The sequence below is a fragment of the Colletotrichum jinshuiense genome, chromosome 5 (assembly GCF_051148585.1).
Source record: "Colletotrichum jinshuiense chromosome 5, complete sequence".
NCBI classification, from domain to species: domain Eukaryota; kingdom Fungi; phylum Ascomycota; class Sordariomycetes; order Glomerellales; family Glomerellaceae; genus Colletotrichum; species Colletotrichum jinshuiense.
The window spans coordinates 207,144-226,455 of NC_139312.1; the positions used below are offsets into that span (position 1 = coordinate 207,144).

Below are 19,312 nucleotides of genomic sequence, written 5' to 3' on the forward strand. Positions count from 1 at the left end.
CACGGTTGGATAATAAAAGGAATGGAGGGGGATTTGTCATGCGTTTATAGGATGGGCATGCTCCGGAACATTTGGGCGTTGGGTCCTGGAATAGAGTCCGGTCGTACGCACGCACACGCACACAACACACACCGCACACCACAGTATCATTAACAGCGATACCCGGCCAAGCCGCAGGGCGAAGGCGAAGGTGCATTATATTTTGGGCTCCCCAGCAGGGAGCGGAGAGAGCAGCGAGTGTTCATATTGCGGAGTTTGGCAGCCAATGGCTGAGATGGTGGCTATGCAGCGCTAGCCTTGATGAATAAATCGTACATTGAGGTCGTCCAAAATGCCCCAAAACTGTAGACCCTCGTTGAGCAGAGAGCCATGCACGCAAATCCACAATACCAACTGATGATGGGGATACCGAGGGCCTTGTCTAAACGACCACCTCCCCTGTCACCAACGTACCGGCAATCTCTTCGCAGCCCGCCCAAACGAAGACGGTCTGGCCCGGCGGCGCCTCGACGGGGAACACCAGCTCTTTGCCCGACATCAGGCTCTCGACCTTGCCTCTCCAGAAAAAGACCAGCCGGCCATCCGAGGTCTCCGCAGCCAAGTTTACCAAGGGCACCGCCTGCTTCCAGAGAGGGACCTCCCGATTTGAACAGCCCAGCACCGCCCTGACGATAAGGCTGGGCCCTTCACGCTTGGCGATGTCGACAGCAAGTACGAGGCGCGGGAAGTGTGCCAAGCTTCGCACAATCTTCTGGCCGAAAGGCGGGTTCCGGACCAGGATCCTCTCAATGTGGAAGAACTCGAGCTCGGCGAGCCGGCGGACGGTCGAGACGCCGTGGTCGACCAGCATGGCCACCTTCTTGGGCCCGATGTCGGGGACCTGCAGCAGCTCCGTCGTCCTCCCCTCCTAGCTTCCGGAGGCGACGGCGCGCCAGGTCTCGAGGGCGCGGCGCAGGCCTACGGCGTCCCTGCGGGAGCCCATGATGTCGGCGCAGGCGCGCAGCACCTGGCCGAGGATCCGGACGATGCGGGGCCGGGCCGAGTTGAGGTCCCTGCGGGCCTGGAGGGGGAGGCGGTCGCCGTAGTCACGGCCGGCAGCCTCGCACTGGGCCACGAGGAAGACCTTGTGCCAGGGCTGGCTGAGGGCCTCCTTGACGGGCCAGCGGGTGGAGGGGTCGTTGTTTATGCCGGAGAAGGCGCCCTTCTCGGCGGCGCGGAGGGTGAAGGCGCGGAACTCGGTGGCGGAGGAGGCGCAGCGGAGAATTTCCTGGGGGGAGGCAGCGCGGGGGAGGAGGGTCAGGGCGCGGGTTGTTGGGAGGGAGAGGGAGTAGCGGAGCATGATTTCGTGGTGCTCTGGCGAGAGGCGGGCGGGCGGCTTGGGCCCGTTGGTAATTTGAGAGGGCTGCGAGGGTGGTGCAGGAAGCGGAGGTTGGGATCGTGCAGGCCCGGGGGCCTTGAACTTTGCTGTTGGGGGCGGCATGGCGGTGGCTGTCCCTCGTCACGGTCTCGTAGGCTGGTGTTGAGCGTGAGAGATGGCGCTGTGAGGGGCCAAGAAGGAGAGGCGAAGGTCAGATGATAGAAATCCCGGGAGAAAAGTAAACCTTCTGGGGCATTGAGACCTTGAAACATCGAGGCAGAGGCAGAGGCAGCTCCTTCCATAAGCTCAGTCCACGATACTACGCTTGCCTGAGGGGATGAAGACTACGGCAGGCAGGCAGAAGTGCTCTTGCTTGCCCTGTCCATTTGACACTGCGAGCGCTCCTTCCTGGCTTCTTCCTGTGCTGACCATCACATGAAGGCGCTTGGGTAAGGCAGAGAATGGCAGGTGCTGCCTGGCCTTTCCCTACTTCGTATTCATGTTGGTTTCACAGCAGAAGCTTTCTTGGTGAAGGATGGTGTACGAAGCTTACACTTTCACACGACATGCAGTCTACCGGTAGTCGACCTGAGCTCAAATCCAATCACGATACAGGGTTGGTCTGCAACATCCTCTGGATGGCAGTGTCCCTCCGAGAACTTGGGAATGGAGGCACCGACGATGCCAAACTAGATTGGGTTGCATTATTCGTGAAATCATATTCTTAACACACCACATAGTATGCGTGTTGAGATGCTTAGCCTCCCGGCGCTTTGGTGGGGCAGCGGGACTGGCCGGGGCTTGTCCGGCACTTGCGAGATCGACGGCCCGGGCTCAGATTCAGTGGGCGTGGGCGAACGAGCCATGCGCAGCTGAAAGTCTCGCCCGTCTGCGACTGGCCGGAGTGGCCGACTTAGGCGCCCGGGTTGGCCGCCTGTTTCTGCCTCTGTCACTGCCCATCTGTCTCCCTTTTTTTTTTCTTTCTGTCCGAGACATATCGCTCCTTCTCCAACTGTCTCGTTCTAGCTCCTGCATCTAGCGTCATGAGCTGAGTCTCGCTTCCAATTCAAGGCTTCGTCAGACATGGAGATGACGTCGGCCGAATGACACATCCAGCAGCTGGTCAAACGGTTGTCGTACCTAGCAGAGAAGGACACGGGGCAAACTTGGCCTAACGAAAGCTTTCGTGGAGACGGGGGGACCACCCGCTTCACTCTTGTCTTGTTCATGGCGCACCTGTCCCCCCTGGTTTGCCAGGTTCCAGGCCCCAGCCTGCATCGATCCCCTGGACACGGTATGTGGGTGACATCCACCCTGGTCCCTTGGTCCACGACATCTTCTTATCTTATCGGACCCCGTACACCCCTTTCTTTTGGCAGTCTGTCTTTCCCGTTTCTCTGTCTCCGTCATTGCTATGATCTACCATTGCTTTACCGTGTTCGACCACTAACATTGGGGGGAGAAAGGCCTAATAACCCGTCTTATGACCTTTCCTTCCCTCTATATGACACCATAGGTCTCTGGGGCTGGTCGCAGTGTGTGCTGATGGGCTGAGTGGGCTATCTGACGGGCAAAAGAGGGGCGTGAGATGTGACCCGATTGGGACAGCTCTCTCACATCCCCCGCCGAATGGCCCTGCCTGCTTGTGTTGATTGTCTTGCCAGTGTTCGGGCAGCAGCTGGCTGTGGTATCGCAGATGTCTTGGCTGCCTCTTCAGCTAAAGTGGGCAAGGCAGCGATAAGCCACCACGTAGGAGAAGGGTTGCATCGTGTGGCAGCCTCTCTCCAAGGCTGAGCCGAGCAAGTACAGCCAATGGATTGGGAAAAAGACCGACAGCTACCTGCCCATCCTATCCACTTCACCTAGAACATGAAGTACCTTGCACAAACCAACAATCGGCAAGCTCAAGCTCGCGAGAGGGGTGCAAGTCGAGACTGTGGCACGGCAGGCGACAAGCATCGAGCAGTTCATCCCGTCATTGGACACCACCAGCATCAACACGGCAGATGGCCAGGCGCCCGCGACCTGCCTGCTCTCCACGCCTCCCATCTGTCGCCCATAAAAGACATCGCTTGGCAATATTCTATCTGCCTTGCTCGCTCTCCCTCTCCCTCTCTCCATTCCCAACCTTAACTATCAGACTACTTCCACCAAGCACATTCATCGCTGCGATACCCTTATCAGAACCCTCCTCAATTCAACACCAAAACTATAGCCCATCATGGCCCACGTGTGCTACGTCGTCCCTCCCTACCTGCTCAAGAGCATTGCCGATGCCGACTGCAATAGCGAGGGCGAGCGTCAGGCCGCGAGCGAGGCTCTCGAACTCCGGGAGCTCTTCACCACCCGTCGCGCCGAGCGACTCGCCATTCTCGGCGGACCTCGCGCCCAGCGCCACAAGCTCTCCTCCCATAACCGCCCATCCATCGTCCCTGACGTGCTGCTCCGTCACATTGCCGAATCAGCCGACGTCGACGATGACACTAGGGCCTGCGCCAAGCGAGACCTGGAGCACATCCAAGAAGTACAGCAGCGATATCAGCAGGTCCAGCAGGGCCAGGGCGTCCAGGAGCAAGCGACTCTTACTGCTTCGGGCACATCCGAGGACCCCTCCCAGTTCTACAGAGCCGTCTACGATGTCAAGAATTCCAGTAAGGAGCGCGACCTGCCCGGCACTGTCGTCCGGGTCGAAGGTCAAAAGGCCGTCAAGGATAAGGCCGTTAACGACGCCTTCGACAACGTGGGCGAAGTCCTCAAGATGTACAAGGAGAAGTTTGAATGGGTGTCCATTGACAACAAGAACATGCACGTCATCAGCACCGTACACTTTGGCAAGAAGTACGAGAACGCATGTATGTCTCCTACCCGGTTTTTGGATATGTCCCGTAGCACTAACATAAGAGAAAACAGTCTGGGATCCGGAGCGAATGCAGATGGTCTTCGGCGATGGCGGTGAATTCCTCAACAATTTCACTGGCACCATCGATGTCATCGGGCATGAGCTCACCCACGCGGTCACGGAACACACCAGCCCCTTGGACTACCAAGGCATGAGCGGTGCCCTCAACGAGCACGTCTCGGACGTATTCGGCATAATTGCCAAGCAGATTGCTGAGAACGAGAACGCCGGTAAGTGTCGGCGCAAAAGCTCACGAGATGGGTCTTGGCTTTCTAACAAACACCACAGACGAGGCCGACTGGCTCATTGGCGAAGGCTGCATCATGCCCGGCGTCAAGGGGGTTGCCCTTCGGAGCATGAAAGAGCCAGGAACTGCTTACAATGACCCGCGCTTTGGAAAGGATCCTCAGCCGGCCCACTTTAAGGACTATGTTCCGACTTTTGAGGACAATGGTGGTGTACACATCTACTCGGGCATTCCGAACAGAGCATTCTACCTCGTGGCCAAAGCCTTTGGAGGTTTCTCGTACGAGAAGGCAGGCCCCATTTGGTGGAAGACCATGAATTCTGGACGTATCCCACCCCGGTGCACGTTCATTCAGTTCGCCGACGTCACGACTGAGATAGCGGAGGAGCTATATGGCGATGAGGCCGGCAAAATTGTGAGGGATGCTTGGAATGAGGTGGGAGTCCAGAGGACGGGCAACTAGGAACCAAAGGTGCCACGGGGCTGCAAGCCCATGTAAGTGATGGTGTACCTAGGTAGTTCTGACTGAGTTCCCTCCGCACCTACGACCCTATCAACTTCAAATATGCATAGCCAAATATGATCATGTTCTCCTTACACCGAGACAGATTCGAGACGACTTGAAAGTGATGTATGTGTTTTTGCAGTCCACCTCGCAATTGGGTTAATCGCATGCGAAAATGTACAGTCGAGTGCTTTTGGACAGCGACGTTCAGGAGCCAAGACATATATGGGTTTACTTACTGATGAGCAATATGACGAGACACAAGGGCAGTAATTGGTCAGAAATTCGTTGTATCTACGACGCGATCCAGAACCAAGCTTTTTAAACGCAACTGAACAGCCACGATCTGTAGCAAAACATGCAGCGTCTCCTCATGCATGCGATCGTTCATGTTTTGTCTGTGATGATAACCTCGGCTGCATCAGGCTGGCGGCTACGTATTGCTTGGTAACTGGCTCTCGACGAGGGGGACCTGCGATGGGTGTCTCACATAGTCTCTCTACCTCGCAATCCGCCGCCCTGTATATCTTATCTTTCTCTTGAGGTGACCAACCATCTATATATCAACTCTTGCTGGCCCTCAAATACATGTTGGGGGCTGTCGTTGACGCCCATTTGTGCAACCTCTCCTTCCTCCTCCCATTTCCCCCGACCCCGCGGCCTGTATGTCAGACTGCAACTTTTGCAGGCGCCGAGGGCAGAAGCGACGATATATGATTGGCAGCGCAGTTGATAGGCTCCTCCCCCTTTGAATGCTATGTCAGCAGGCTGCTCGCTCTGGCGTACTTTAGTGGCCGCTGGGCTTTCTTCTTTTCTTAAAGAAGGGTGTGGTCGTGAAGCAGGCAGCAATGCATACTGGTGGATGTTTGATGCATCGCATATGCAGGCTGTCCTTGTTGCTATAGGTCGGGCGGTGTATGGCAACGCTAGGCCGTCAAGAAATATAATAGGTATGCCACCCATCTGTGTTGTGCAAAGTGCAACCGACGCTTCACATTCTCTGTTCGTATACTGTTACCCAGCAGGATTATTTCAATCGTAACCCTGGTACAAGGCCATCTTCGGTTCAATCCGAGCCCGTCTTTCAACTTGACCGATTGTTTGGCGCCTTGATCTTATACATTTGGTTTCATTTTCAAAAATCGAATGCCAATTCAATCCCAGCGCTCCGAGAACACATTGGATACCGCCAACCCTTTTGCCGCTCTCTCTAAACAAGCGCCATGGCTACTACCGAGCCGAGATTCGTCGCAAAGGATGAATACACGGTGGGTTGGGTGTGCGCCCTTCCGTCCGAAATGGCTGCGGCGAAAGCGATGCTCGACCAGGTCCATCAAGACCTCGTCGGACAGGACCCGGAAGACAACAACAATTACATTCTGGGACAGATCAAAAATCACAATGTGGTCATTGCCTGCCTACCTGCGGGAGTCTACGGCACTACGACTGCTGCCACCGTGGCCAAAGACATGCGCCGAACTTTCAAATCGATCCGTTTTGGGTTGATGGTCGGAATCGGAGGCGGAGCACCGTCGCCGGCGCACGATATCCGCCTGGGCGACGTCGTTGTCAGCCAACCTTCCGGTACTACTGGAGGTGTCATCCAGTATGATCGAGGCAGAACGATCCATGATGGAGAGGTTGAACGGACGGGGTCGCTTAACGCACCACCAAGCGTCTTGTTGACCGCATTGGGTCGCCTCCAAGCCGAATACTACGCCGGAGACGGCCAAATTCCGCACTACCTATCTGAAATGTTTACCAAACGACCGAAAATGAAGAAAGCCTTCGGCTACCCAGAAGAGGCCGACGACTGCTTGTTCCAAGCAGACTACGAGCATGTCGACCCCGACTCTGCCTGCGATCAATGCGATTGCACATATATCACCAAACGAGAAGCCAGAGACGACACTGGGCCGGTAGTTCACTACGGGAACATCGCCTCAGGAAACCAAGTGATCAAGCATGCAGCAACACGAGACCGGCTCAGCAAGCAACTTGGGGTGCTCTGTTTCGAGATGGAGGCCGCCGGGCTGATGCAAGATTTTCCCTGTATTGTTATCCGTGGGATCTGCGACTATGCTGATTCGCATAAGAACAAGAGATGGCAGGGATATGCGGCTGCGACGGCTGCAGCGTTTGCAAAAGAGCTCCTGTTGGTAGTTTCGCCAGATCGAGTCTTGCAGGAGAAGCCTATTCCGCAACTAGTTTCTGGTAAGTAGGCCATGCGCGGTTCTGTTGGTATTCTTTTGAGGATACTTTTACATAATATTATTTCTGTCTTTTCCCTTCAAGAACATATCGCACCTTGCTAGTACTATAGTTTGAAACGGTCACTGACAAAGTCTCACAGATCCTCAACTTCAAGCACTCGTGAGCGACGCCAAGACAGCTATTTTAGAGCAAAGGCATAAGCATGAGGTCAGATACGCAAGGGAAAAACAGTCCGAATGCCATCGAATATTTAAAACATCCAACTATGAGGAATTCAAGAACATCAACCCAACCAGGACCCCTGGTACATGTAGATGGGTTTTAGAGCATCCGCAATTCGTCCGATGGCAGAATAGCTCTTATGACGACCTACTCTGGATTTCGGCTGATCCAGGCTGTGGGAAATCGGTGTTGTCGAAATCTCTCATTGACTGGGAGCTCCGAAGCCCAGAGGTACAGACAGTGTGTTATTTCTTCTTCAAGGACAACGAAGAGCAAGAGAACCTTGCGACGGCTCTGTGCGCGCTCCTTCATCAACTATTCCAGCACCAGCCTCTGCTCCTTCAACACGCAGTAAAAGCATATGAAAAAAGTGGTCAGCAACTACAGAAGGATGTAGACGAGCTGTGGCGGATATTCATGGCTGCTGCTACTGACGAGCGTGCAAAAGGAGTCACGTGCGTTCTGGATGCTCTAGACGAGTGCCGGGGAGACGGTCGGCAAAGGCTTATTCAGGCCCTGACCAGCTTTTATTCTCTGCATACAACAAATCCGACTAGGAAAACTCACCTTAAGTTCTTGGTTACCAGTCGGCCATACCAAGATATTGAGTCTGGCTTTAGCGACATTCCTCCCGAACTTCCATCAATTCGATTAGCTGGTGAAGAGAGAAACGCCGACATTAGCGCGGAAATTGGCATCGTCATCGAAGACGAGGTAGCTAAAGTCGGCCGTAAGGTTAACCTGGACGAAGACACGCAGAAAATGCTGCAGAAAAAGCTCCTTACGACGTCAAATCGTACCTACCTTTGGCTGTACCTCGTAATCAAAGAACTCTATCATAGCAACAAACATACCAAGAAGGCGTTAATAAGGAGTATTAACTCACTTCCGGAGTCTGTCGAGGGTATATATGAGAAGATATTAAGCAGAAATAACCCGTCTCAGCGAAAGGATGCTCAAATGCTCCTTCGCATCGTAGTAGGTGCTCGCCGGCCCCTTACCCTTCGGGAAATGGACGTTGCCTTGCAACTAGCCACAGACTCGGCACACGCTCAGACACACGAAGATCTCGATCTTGACAATGATGGTTTACAACGGCGAATCCGGGAGCTTTGCGGCCTCTTCGTTTTTGTGAGTGACTGTCGTATCTATTTGATACACCAAACAGCAAAGGAATTTCTTGTCACAAAGGATTTGGTCAATGATTCGATTCCTGGTCCGTGGAAACACTCACTAGCGGAACAACAGTCAGATATATTGCTTGCGCAGATCTGCGTTCGATACCTACTTTTTCGAGACATTGACGATGAAAGATTCGATCCAGACGTTGAAGAAGATAACTCCGAAGAAGTAACATGGGACTCTGAAGGAGGAGAATGGGGCTCCGAAGAAGAGGACTCGAAAGAAAAAGATTATGAAGAGGACTTGGAAGAAGAAACACGGGACACTAACGATTATCCCTTTTTGGAGTATTCCGCAATACATTGGCCAGCCCATTTTCGCAACGTAAGATGCTACGATAAGAAGTTGTTCAATCAAATCTACCGACTTTATGACGCCCAGAAGCTGCGGTTCAAAACATGGGTGGCAGTGTTTTGGGGTGCTAGAAAGTCGTTCCCGACGAGGCCAGAGATAAACATCCATTTGGCGGCACTCAATGGCCATGGCAGTGTTCTCTCTCGGTTGCTAGATGAAGATAAAATTGACCCAAATATAAGGGATACAAATGAATGGACGGGATTATGCTGGGCATCATGGGTAGGGCACAAGGAAATTGTGAAGATACTGATTGACAGTGGTGCAGACGTCAACATACAGAGCGAAACGTATAATACGGCTCTTCAGGTTGCATCCTCTGAAGGCCACACTGAGATCGTACAGATACTGGTGGATAACGGTGCAGATGTTAACGCATTGAGCGTCAACTTTTACACTGCGCTTATAGCTGCATCCTCTGGAGGCCACACTGAGATCGTACAGATACTGGTGGATAACGGTGCAGATGTTAACGCATTGAGCGTCGACTCTTACACTGCGCTTCAGGTTGCATCCTCTGAAGGCCACACTGAGATCGTACAGATACTGGTGGACAACGGTGCAGATGTTAACGCATTAGGCGTCGACTCTTACACTGCGCTTCAGGTTGCATCCTCTGAAGGCCACACTGAGATCGTACGGATACTGGTGGATAACGGTGCAGATGTTAACGCATTAGGCGTCGACTCTTACACTGCGCTTCAGGTTGCATCCTCTGAAGGCCACACTGAGATCGTACAGATACTGGTGGATAACGGTGCAGATGTTAACGCATTAGGCGTTGACTCTTACACTGCGCTTCAGGTTGCATCCCTTAAAGGCCACACTACGATCATACAGATGCTAGTAGATAAGGGGGCAAATGTCAACATACGGGGCGAGCACTACGCTACAGCCCTTCAGATTGCGTCCTTAAGAGGTCACACTGAGATCGTAAATATGCTGATTGTAAAGGGCGCGGATATCAACGCATAGGGGGGCGGATATGGCACCGCTATGGAGGCTGCAGCCTCAGAAGGGCACTTTGATATCGTGGATATGTTGGAACACAAGGCCGCTGCGGGCCAAGGCGATGCCTTGACTTAGACGGAGGGGGAACCAACGGACGCATCCGTAGATGATATGTTTACACTCTGGTAGAACTAAACTCCGGGTGTGAAGCGAAAACAGAACTCGCCTACGCAGTCCTAGGCGGCGGCGATGTCTAAACCAACTATCTTTGGTGCCTTAAGGTTCATGAGAAATCGGCGCTAGCCTTTGCCCAGGCGCCAGCAGTCAATTGCCAAGTACACTACAGCCTAGTACACCTTCCCGCAATCTCCGAAGCAGCATTTGATGTTCTATGCACTTAATCTGTAGCCCTCACCAAACATACTACAATCCGTCATAACCACTTTATTAAAGTTTTCTAATTAGTAACATGGCCAATCAAGTACGGTCGCAGACGAGAGCGGGGGACGCTCGTCACATTTCTCACATCACGAGCATTCACGAGGCAAGACGAAGCAAATTTGGGACAGAGTTTTGTGCGTTGAAACCGGCAACATTTATCTACAGAACCAGGCGGCGGCCAAAAAGCCGCCTTACTACCCTGGCGCCATGAAAGTATTTACATGAATTTCTGTTGTACTTCTTCCTAGTACCCCGCCGGTCCCGGGGGGACCGAAGTCCCCGGGATCGACGGCTCTCGCTGCTGCACTCATCTCCCCACACGCGGGGGGAAGGACGGGTTTTTTTTGGTGGCGGACAAAGCAAACGCTTAGAACTTGAGGGTCTGGCCGGCGGAGGCGACGACGGAGGCCTTGACCTTGGAGGCACCGAGCTTGGTGTAGCTGTAGGTGGGCTTGGTGAAGGTGCCCTTGGGGGCGTCGTTGGTGGATCCGCCGAGGTCGACGTCGGAGGTGACAGCGTAGCCGGTGGTCTTGGAGTCGAGGAAGGTGATGGCCTTCTTGACGGAGGAGAAGACGGAGGACTCGACGAGGACCTGGGCGCCCATGCGGGTGTTCACGCCGGAGGTGTCGATGTTGGCCTCGTAGTTGTTGAAGATGTGGACGTTACCGAAGCGGACGGAGGGGACGCGGGATCCGATGTTCTCCCAGCGGTTGTTGGCGTAGGTGACGTAGAGCTTGCCGGTGTCCTCAGCAGAGTTGGAGTCGGAGTGGCCGACGAGGGATCCCTTGTAGTGGTCGTGGAGGTAGTTGTTGGACAGGGTGATGGCCATGGAGGCGTGGGTGACGTCGAGCAGACCGTCGTAGTAGTCCTTGCCGTTGTCACGGTCGGAGGACAGCTCGCAGTGGTCGACCCAGACCTTGGAGGAGGCCTGGATGCCGATGGCGTCGCCGTTGGCAGCCTTGACCTTGGAGATCTTCAGGTTGCGGAGGATGACGTTCTCGACCTTGTTGACGTACAGGCCGACACCGGTGATGGAGGAGCCGGAGGCGCCGATGATGGACTTGTTGGAGGCGACCTTGACCTTGGCGGCGCCGGTGATGGCGCCCTTGACGACAACGACGAGCTTGTCCTTGGAGGTGGCGGCAGCGGTGAACTGGGCCAGGGTGGAGACGGTGGTGGTGGCACCGCCGGCACCACCGGTGGTGCCGGCGCCGTATCCGACGTCGCAGGCGTCAGTGATGGTGGCGCGCTTCTCAACGGCACGGGGGTCGACGGCGGAGCCGTCAACGACAGTGGGGGTGGGGGTGGCGCTGGAGAGCGCGGCCAGGAGGGCGATGGAAGAGGCGATGGAGAACTTCATTTTGACGGTTGGAGTCTTTCAAGCTGCAGAAGTGCTAGTTTGTGTGGTGGGTGGTGTTTGTAAAGAGTGTGTTGACGATCTACGTCTAACGAAAGGATGTAGTGAGATTGGTAGGGAATGAATGCAAGTAGCGCGAGAGCTGAATGAAAGAATTGAAGCGGGATGAAGATCGAAAGGGAAAACAAACCAGATCGAGGCCGGAGGAGGATGCTCTTAAGTATTTGGATCACGGACGATGAGAAGGGGGGGGGGAGGGAGGTGCCCTCGATCTCTTGGCTAAGCTTCTCGTGCCAAGGCCAAGACCATCTCGGTAGAAGCTTGGGTTCGTTCTGCGAGCGAGGAACGTCCTGGGCTCCTGGAATTGCGTACGCGTGTGTGCGTTCTCCTGTCTGGCCATGGTGGTACTGGCAGAAGCTTGGCGTATCCATACCGAGGGAGCCTCTCCCGCCACTGCAACGCTGGTCTTGGCACTTGCGTATTGCTGGGCCTGGACAGGGCTAGTCTGTCGTTGGGAAACCTGGATGGGGCCTGGTGGCCGGTGACTTTGCCAATTCGCATCAAGTGAGTTATCGATCACGTTGGAGCGGTGGACCATCTCGTCATCCACAGGGAAATGGGGGGGTTTGCATGACCCCTTGGAAGGTCGAAAAGAAAGCGACAGTCCGTGCCACAATGAATGGCGCCGGTGGGAGCCCGGCCCAGATCCGAGTAAATCGCACGAATGAACGCCTGGAACATGGGACGGATGGCATGGGCATGTGGTGTGAGGTATACCGTATTGGTGGCTCGTTTGTTTAGGAGAAACGAGGCCAGGAGGAGTCTGTCGACGGACTAAGCCAGTAGGAGCGGGTTGACGTTTGGAAACAGACCAGGGGGGGACGAGGGTGTGGGGTCGGCAGGTTGGTTGGTACCTGCGGCGCGAAATGAAGTCAGGGGACGATTGATGGGATGAAATGGCATACAAGGGGGGTCGAGGAAGAGTGAATAGAGCATGGGTGGTGGGTTGGGTGTGACAGGGAGACCAAAAGAATTGGGGTCATTATTTTTTTCTGCTCAGTGCAATGCCGCAAAAGGGGGCTCGGACGAGGCCCAATACCTTGGGTGGGTTTGTTGTCATGGTAGAACACACGACAGAGCCGCTGCAGCGTACGACGACGTCGGTCAAAGGCGATAACGGGTAGCGAGAGGGCTCCCAGCGGGTTCTCAACCGTTGAATAGCGCCATTCCCTTGCGGATGAGCCGGTTCGTTCAAAAGGGGACAGATTCCACAGGCTTCTCCAGCCCATCTCCCACTTCCCGCAGTAGCCCCGTGACAAAGTCCGATGCCCGCCAGCAATATCGAGCGAGGCTAGCCGCTAGCTAGCAGAATCAGGAATCGGGTCGTTACCGAAGTTGGTCGAGGCCATTTCCGCGGCTGCGATGCTGTCGTCCACGTTCGGCGGGAGGCCCGGGGGGCGGTCGGGGGTCGGGGGTCAGAGGACCGAACGGGAATGGACGGGTGGGGCAGCTAGTCCCGGCGTATATTAAATTTAAAATCAGGTAGAGTTGTGGGGGCAAGGATCTGTCTCAGATAAGGTATTGTCTCCTTTGGTAGCGTCAACCCGTGTCAAGCTCGCTGTCGGATTTTCTGCCCTCGCAGCCTGCCTACTTTGAATCTAATCTGCGGGCCCTGCGGTCATGCTCCCAGCGAATGGGGTTGAAGGCGCTCGACTACGCCCCTCCCTGACAGGCGCTGTGCCCATTGCATGCTTGCTTGCTTGCTTGCTGCTGAGCTTCGGCCGAGTGGGATGACGGCCATTCTCCAGTTCTCCATCTCCAGAGCTTCAGGTTCAGGCAGGCTGTCGCACCAGTATGCGCCTCACTGCGGCGCCAATGCAGCTGCCACTTTGTCACTCTGTCACTGCCGACAGCTGCTGCAGCAGGCCTTCCATCTATCCTGGGCGTCAGAGCCAACACGCGGCGCTTACCATGCTTATTCCCCCCCCCCTTCCCCCTGGCACGCTGGCTGGGTACCCGTACCCTTCGATTTCCACCGTCGGGCTTTCTTTTTTGGCACCCTCGCTGCAGCGCCCGACGACAGAAGAACTGGATCGTGGAGTCGAAGTGGATGCGACGGGGTTGGAGGATATTTTTTTCTCCTTGTCGCGTAGCTGGACACTAGCTGGCCGGAGAAAGACAGCAACTGCCGGACCTAACGCTGACAGCTCGGTTCGGAGCACACTAACTGTTAGCTGACGAGGTACGGATGCTGCCTCGACGGCGGGCGGCCGTCGTGATGCCCCGTCTTGACTAGGTACATGAACACATATAGTGTAGCGCACATATTCGTTCACCAACTAAGCATAGTGCGAAGGCCTCGGGAGTCGGGGGAGCTGGAAACCCTGCCGGGCGTAAAGCTCCAGGGGCTCCATCGTATCCAATAGCTTCCAGCAGCTATTCAATAGTAATTGAGTTTGAACTCCGCAATAGATGGGTTGGCTCGCTTTTGACCCGGACGCTGACCTCTGGCCTCGGGGGGGGCTCACGAGCTACAGCTGCGTCTTTGAATTGCATGTCTTGGCAGGCCGCCTGCAATTGGGCAGAAGCCCACGTCGTTTCAACGACGGCTTCCGAAGACGACAGGGTCGGAGATTGGTGAGGCAAAACTTCACATATTGCGCAATGCCCAAAATGCTCCAAGGGGCTCAACAAACAAATTTACGAGGTGAGCAGAAAAGAAAAAAAGTTAAAGAAGGAGAGAGAAAATAGGACTAGACAATTGCGCGTCCCGGTTCTTGGGACTTTGGAAGCCGGCAGATGACTCGTCTCACATTGTCTTGGCGCAGTGGTGATGCTGGCGAGGAAATGAGATGAGAGACAAACAACCGCCCTGTCATGTCATGGCTCCCGTGTCTCTGTCTCACTCCCACTCTCCTCCTCGCACTCTGTCGTCCGCCACGTCAAGTATCCTGCCGTTGTCGGTACCTACCTACCTTAATCCCCTAGCGCCCAACCTTGATGTCGTTTTGGCCTATGGAGTACGCATAACCAAATTTGGAACATAATAGAAGCAGCGGGCGCCCACCCGACCTTCCCTGACGGTATCTATCCGATTCAAACCCTTACGTCGGGAGGGCCCTCATAGCTGTTCCTCCCTGTCGGTCCCTGCCCACGGAACGGACTGCTCCATCCTGACCAGGGGTGGTGGGCAGCGGGAAAGACAAGGCCACGGTCCCCTTCGGGCGACGTCCTTGTCTGGCAAGCGAGAGGCAGGCAAACAAGTCAACAGAGACGCCACTGTTGACCGCACCTGAGTCAACCGCCCGGATGTAAATGAGGTGCTATGGCAATAAGCATACTTGAAGGGAGGTACCCGGCAGCGTGAGTGTACTACACTACACCAGGTAGGTATTGTAGGCACGGGGCCGAGGTACCTCTGCATGCAGAGATATTCTGGGGCCGTCATTGGATCGTTGATGAAACTGCAAAAATTGTGCATTCGGCGGCCAATGAAACCTGCCCCTCTTTACTTGGTACTCCTTTATGTATTTTCTGCTACACAGTACTACTCTCTGCAGCCCCCACCATCCCAACATCATTTGTGTTTCTATGCGTCGCCCTGTCTAATGTCTCTTGCATCCATCCGCATCAGCATCCGCAGCTGCATGTGCATCCATCTGCGCGTGCATCTGCACCAGCACAATCCTGTCTCGCCAAATTTATACCAAATCCAGACAGGCACAGGACATGCCAACGTGCCCAATTAAACCCCGTGCTCCCTCCTGTCCCCTCTGCCTCGGGCATCATCCACAGATCAGCGCTTCGGCAGGATTCCAGCTCCAACATGCTCCAACCTGCTCCAGCCGCCGTCGCCACAGTCATGCTCCCTTTCCCTGCCTTCGACCGTGGCTGTCTGTTCCCATCGCAATCGGCAATGCCAAGCATCTCTGCCAAGACGGTTATCGCGGGTGCCATGGTGGTTTCATCCCTGGAGCGCCCCCAACGAACTCGAGTGCTGATCGTCCTTGGCCTTCTCGGGGGGGGGCACTTTGAGTCGCGTGTGAAGAACGGTGAGCTGCTGCAGACTTCCCGCGTGGGTGGCAGGCTGGGCAGGCTGGGCGAGCGGGCACTTTCTTGCTCCTCTCCACTCCCACGGCGACCAAACTTCGTCGACGTGGACCCCGACCGTCGATGGTCTCGGAGCCGCGGTTCTTGGCCAAGAACGTCCCCGGCGGCCCCTCTTTCGAGAGCATCCGTCGACCACCCAGCCCGCCTCCTGCAATAATATTGGCGGTGGAATGTCCCATACCGTCAACGCAGCCTCGCGGTTGGCTCCTCACCGCCATGGTGCTGGGCCACCGCTCCGGGATCTGCGGGCCATGGCCCTCGAAATAACCCCCTGGCCGGCGCGCAGCATGGCCCAATATCTCCAGTCTTGCTGCGACATGGCGGAATGACGCGCTGCCCTGGCCGGCTCCCCCACAGCCCACGTCAATTAATTTGAATTATTCATACGACGTTAATGCGCCGCTTGCTTCCACGAATCGTCCTCTCCTCACCTCGCCGGGGCCATTTCCTCCGGCGCTGACGGCCGGGGTTTTTCCGCCTCGGTGTCTGTCGTCGTCGCCGACGTCTCCTGGCTGCCGATCCCGCAGGTCGTGCTGCCCTCTGCGTCGTCTGACGTCTCCTGCCCCCTTCGTGCCTCCGCCTCGAGCTGCTCCCGCTCCTCCATCGTGAGGTCGCTCTTGGCGGACCCGATGCGGACGAAGGCGTACAGCACCAGCGCGACGCCGGCGACGCCGGTGGCCAGCCAGAAGGCGGCGTGGTAGCTCTTCTTGACGCCGAGGTGGCTCGTCTGGCCGGCCACGACGTCGCCGATGCCGAGGAAGAAGCTGATGCCCAGGAACAGCAGGCTGTTGATGACGGCGCCCGCGAGGCCCTGGCGGTGGCCGGGGAGGTTGGTCGTGATGAAGACGTTGCTGACGGTGAAGGTGATGTCGATGCCGATGGTGGCGCAGACCATGGCCGGGAAGACGTACGCCCAGTAGTTGGGGCTGTCCGGGATGATGGCGAACAGCAGCACGCACATGACGTTGCCGGTGCCCGAGATGGCCAGCAGGATCCTCCCGGGCAGCAGGTGCAGCGTGAAGCCGCCGACGGTGCCGATGATGACGCCGCCGACGATCAGGGGCGCGTACCAGGCGGCCGTCGTCAGCGGCGACTTGTCGAGCACCGTCTCGATGTAGAAGGTCGAGTAGAAGAGGAAGAGGCCGAAGGTGCCGTAGGCGAAGAACAGGGCGACGACCAGCGTCTTCATGGACTTGGGTGCGAAGAGGTCGGCGGGCAGCAGCGGGTTCGAGGCCACGCGGCTCTCGACGTACCAGGCGGCCACGAGGAGGGCGACGCCGATGATGAGGGTCGCGAGGATCTGCGGGCTCGCCCAGCCGTCGGGGGCGTGGGAGCTGTCGGTGATGGCGTAGACGACCAGCAGCAGGCCGGGGACGATGGTGGCGGCGCCCCACCAGTCCATGGGGATCTCGCGGCGCTTGCCGCGGTAGTCGTGCGGGATGGTCAGGAAGGAGACGGCGGCGATGACGCCGAGGACGGCGCTGCCGATCCAGAAGTACCAGCGCCAGTTGAGGAACTGGCCGGAGACGCCGCCGACGAGGATGCCGACGAAGAAGCCGACGGGGGCGAAGGCGCCGTACAGGGCGAAGACGAGGTTCTTGCGCGGGCCCGGGCGGTAGGTCTTGCCGAGGAGCATGATGCCGGCGGGGAGGTAGGCGGCCGAGCCGAGGCCCTGGAGGGCGCGGCAGACGATGAGCACGAGGTAGTTGTTGCTGAAGCCGGCGACGAGGCACCAGACGAAGAACCAGGCGAGGCCGATGTTGAAGGTGAGGTAGCCGCCGTACATGTCGCCGAGGCGCCCAAAGGGCAGCAGGAAGGCGCCCGTGACAAGCGAGAAGACGCTCGACGGCCACGTCTGGGACGCCTGGGGGATGCTGAGCTCCTTGGCGAGGGGGGGGAGGATGATGTGGAAGCCGCTGACGAAGTATTCCTGTTCCATAGTTTTAGATACAGCCCAGCCACGGTAGGGATTCAGGGGAAAGCCGGCGTGTGCAAAGGAGAGTGGAGGGGGCGGAGGGAGGAACCTACAGCCATCAACATGGATCCCAGCAGGGAGAGGCAGAAGCCCAGTTCGGACCATCGCGACGCAAAGACGGCCGGCCGTTGGCGGCCGAGAATCTCGACGTCGAACTCGGCGGCTCCGCTGTTGGAGCCGGCGTCCCGCTCGGTGTCGTGTTGGGACATCGGTCCTGGAGCCGTGTGGGCGGCACTCGGCAGTGGGTGGGGTACTCGGTGACCGGTCTACCTTGCCTTCGGAGGCCGTTTTTACTTTGTTGTGTGTTTCTTTATCGCGGGACGTGATGAATCTTCAAAGTCATACAAATGCAAGGCCTGACAAACATGAAGAACAGATAGGCATTGTCGGGGGTGTGCGAGCCCGCAGACGGGGGCCCCTCCCAGACCTAAATATTGCGCGGGAACAATCCATCTGGGCAAGGTTCCTTTGTCCCGTCACAAAGAAAAAGGATTTCCAATCGGGTGGCCCAGCCTTTGTGTGGTTTTGGGTGGAGCAGGCGCGGCAAGATTTGCACGGCTAGAAAGGCAACGCCAAACGGCCATAGCCCCGCGAGCTGGGGATGGGGGGGGCCAGCCGCATCCAGTTCCGGAGAGAGCCTCAACACACTACACACGACACTACACTACACTACACCACCACTAAGCTACTGCTACTCTCTCTCTGTAAGGTATATGTGAGGCGGTGGGCGGGGACAGAAAGCATGGTGTGCGTCTTGGCTTCCTTTCTGGGCAATAAGTGCTGTCATTGCTTGCTCAGACGCACTGCTGGTCCAGATGCAAGTGGGCGGAAAGATTGCCTATTATCGCGTGTGAGCGCATGGTAGCGTTGGTAGCAAGTGTGCGCTGCGCTGGCACGCTGCTGAATAAGAGAGCCAGAACAGGTGAAAAACGCATGGATGGAGGGCGTAATTGAGCGCAGCGCCGACGACGGCTTACGCGATCAACCGGGTTTCATCGTATGGTTTTTGCCTCTCTGTGATTGCGGAATGCTAGTTTGACGACGTGACGACTGGATATGACGCCCTTTATGACACAATTCGCGACGTCGAGGTCGTCGGGGCTCTGGGTTCTGGGATGCGACGGTGACGAAAGGGTTAACTTTTCCGCATCGTTGACACACGCTTTGCGCTGGTTGGCTCGTCCTCGCTGGGCGGGACCAGAGTGGTGGGTTCTTCAATTGCCGGACTCGGCCTAGCGCGGCAGCCACTCGAGCTCTGTTGGTTCGGTTCGGCGAGTGGGGCAGACCCCGTCAAAAACTGGCGGCGCGTTGTCAAAGCAGGCGCCAAACTCTGTCCGTGTCTCGTCGCCGCCTTCCAGAAGCGCATGTGGGGTGCGTATGCACGTTGTGTGTCTTGGCCGCCGTTTACGGACTAGCGTTGCTTGCTTATCGCTGCTTATCGGATCGAGGGTCCGGGGCGAGGGCATCGTCGGCCACCGAAGATTCGCATCCCGAACGT

The 19,312-nt window shown here is 56.4% G+C and overlaps 5 protein-coding genes across 5 annotated transcripts; 2 read left to right on the top strand and 3 right to left on the bottom strand.

Annotated features, from left to right (window-relative positions):
* Positions 1–421: 421 nt before the first annotated feature.
* EsH8_V_000052 (Sec63 Brl domain-containing protein) lies at positions 422–1,480 on the bottom strand (the record flags this gene model as incomplete). The annotated part of the gene is made up of 2 exons (XM_083272568.1): positions 422–907; positions 962–1,480. The coding sequence occupies 2 exons, from the start codon at positions 1,478–1,480 to the stop codon at positions 422–424; spliced, it is 1,005 nt and encodes a 334-aa protein (XP_083125283.1).
* A 2,098-nt stretch (positions 1,481–3,578) lies between these two features.
* EsH8_V_000053 (M4 family metallopeptidase) lies at positions 3,579–4,966 on the top strand (the record flags this gene model as incomplete). Its single annotated transcript, XM_083272569.1, has 3 exons — positions 3,579–4,209; positions 4,268–4,486; positions 4,545–4,966. 3 exons carry the CDS (start codon positions 3,579–3,581, stop codon positions 4,964–4,966), a joined length of 1,272 nt encoding a protein of 423 aa, XP_083125284.1.
* A 1,265-nt stretch (positions 4,967–6,231) lies between these two features.
* Positions 6,232–9,955, top strand: EsH8_V_000054 (uncharacterized protein; the record flags this gene model as incomplete). Its single annotated transcript, XM_083272570.1, has 2 exons — positions 6,232–7,222; positions 7,362–9,955. The coding sequence occupies 2 exons, from the start codon at positions 6,232–6,234 to the stop codon at positions 9,953–9,955; spliced, it is 3,585 nt and encodes a 1,194-aa protein (XP_083125285.1).
* Positions 9,956–10,739: 784 nt separating this feature from the next.
* Positions 10,740–11,732, bottom strand: EsH8_V_000055 (pectin lyase fold/virulence factor; the record flags this gene model as incomplete). The annotated part of the gene is made up of 1 exon (XM_083272571.1): positions 10,740–11,732. One exon carries the CDS (start codon positions 11,730–11,732, stop codon positions 10,740–10,742), a length of 993 nt encoding a protein of 330 aa, XP_083125286.1.
* A 4,534-nt stretch (positions 11,733–16,266) lies between these two features.
* Positions 16,267–18,023, bottom strand: EsH8_V_000056 (major facilitator superfamily-domain-containing protein; the record flags this gene model as incomplete). The annotated part of the gene is made up of 2 exons (XM_083272572.1): positions 16,267–17,769; positions 17,868–18,023. 2 exons carry the CDS (start codon positions 18,021–18,023, stop codon positions 16,267–16,269), a joined length of 1,659 nt encoding a protein of 552 aa, XP_083125287.1.
* Between the last annotated feature and the right edge of the window lie 1,289 nt (positions 18,024–19,312).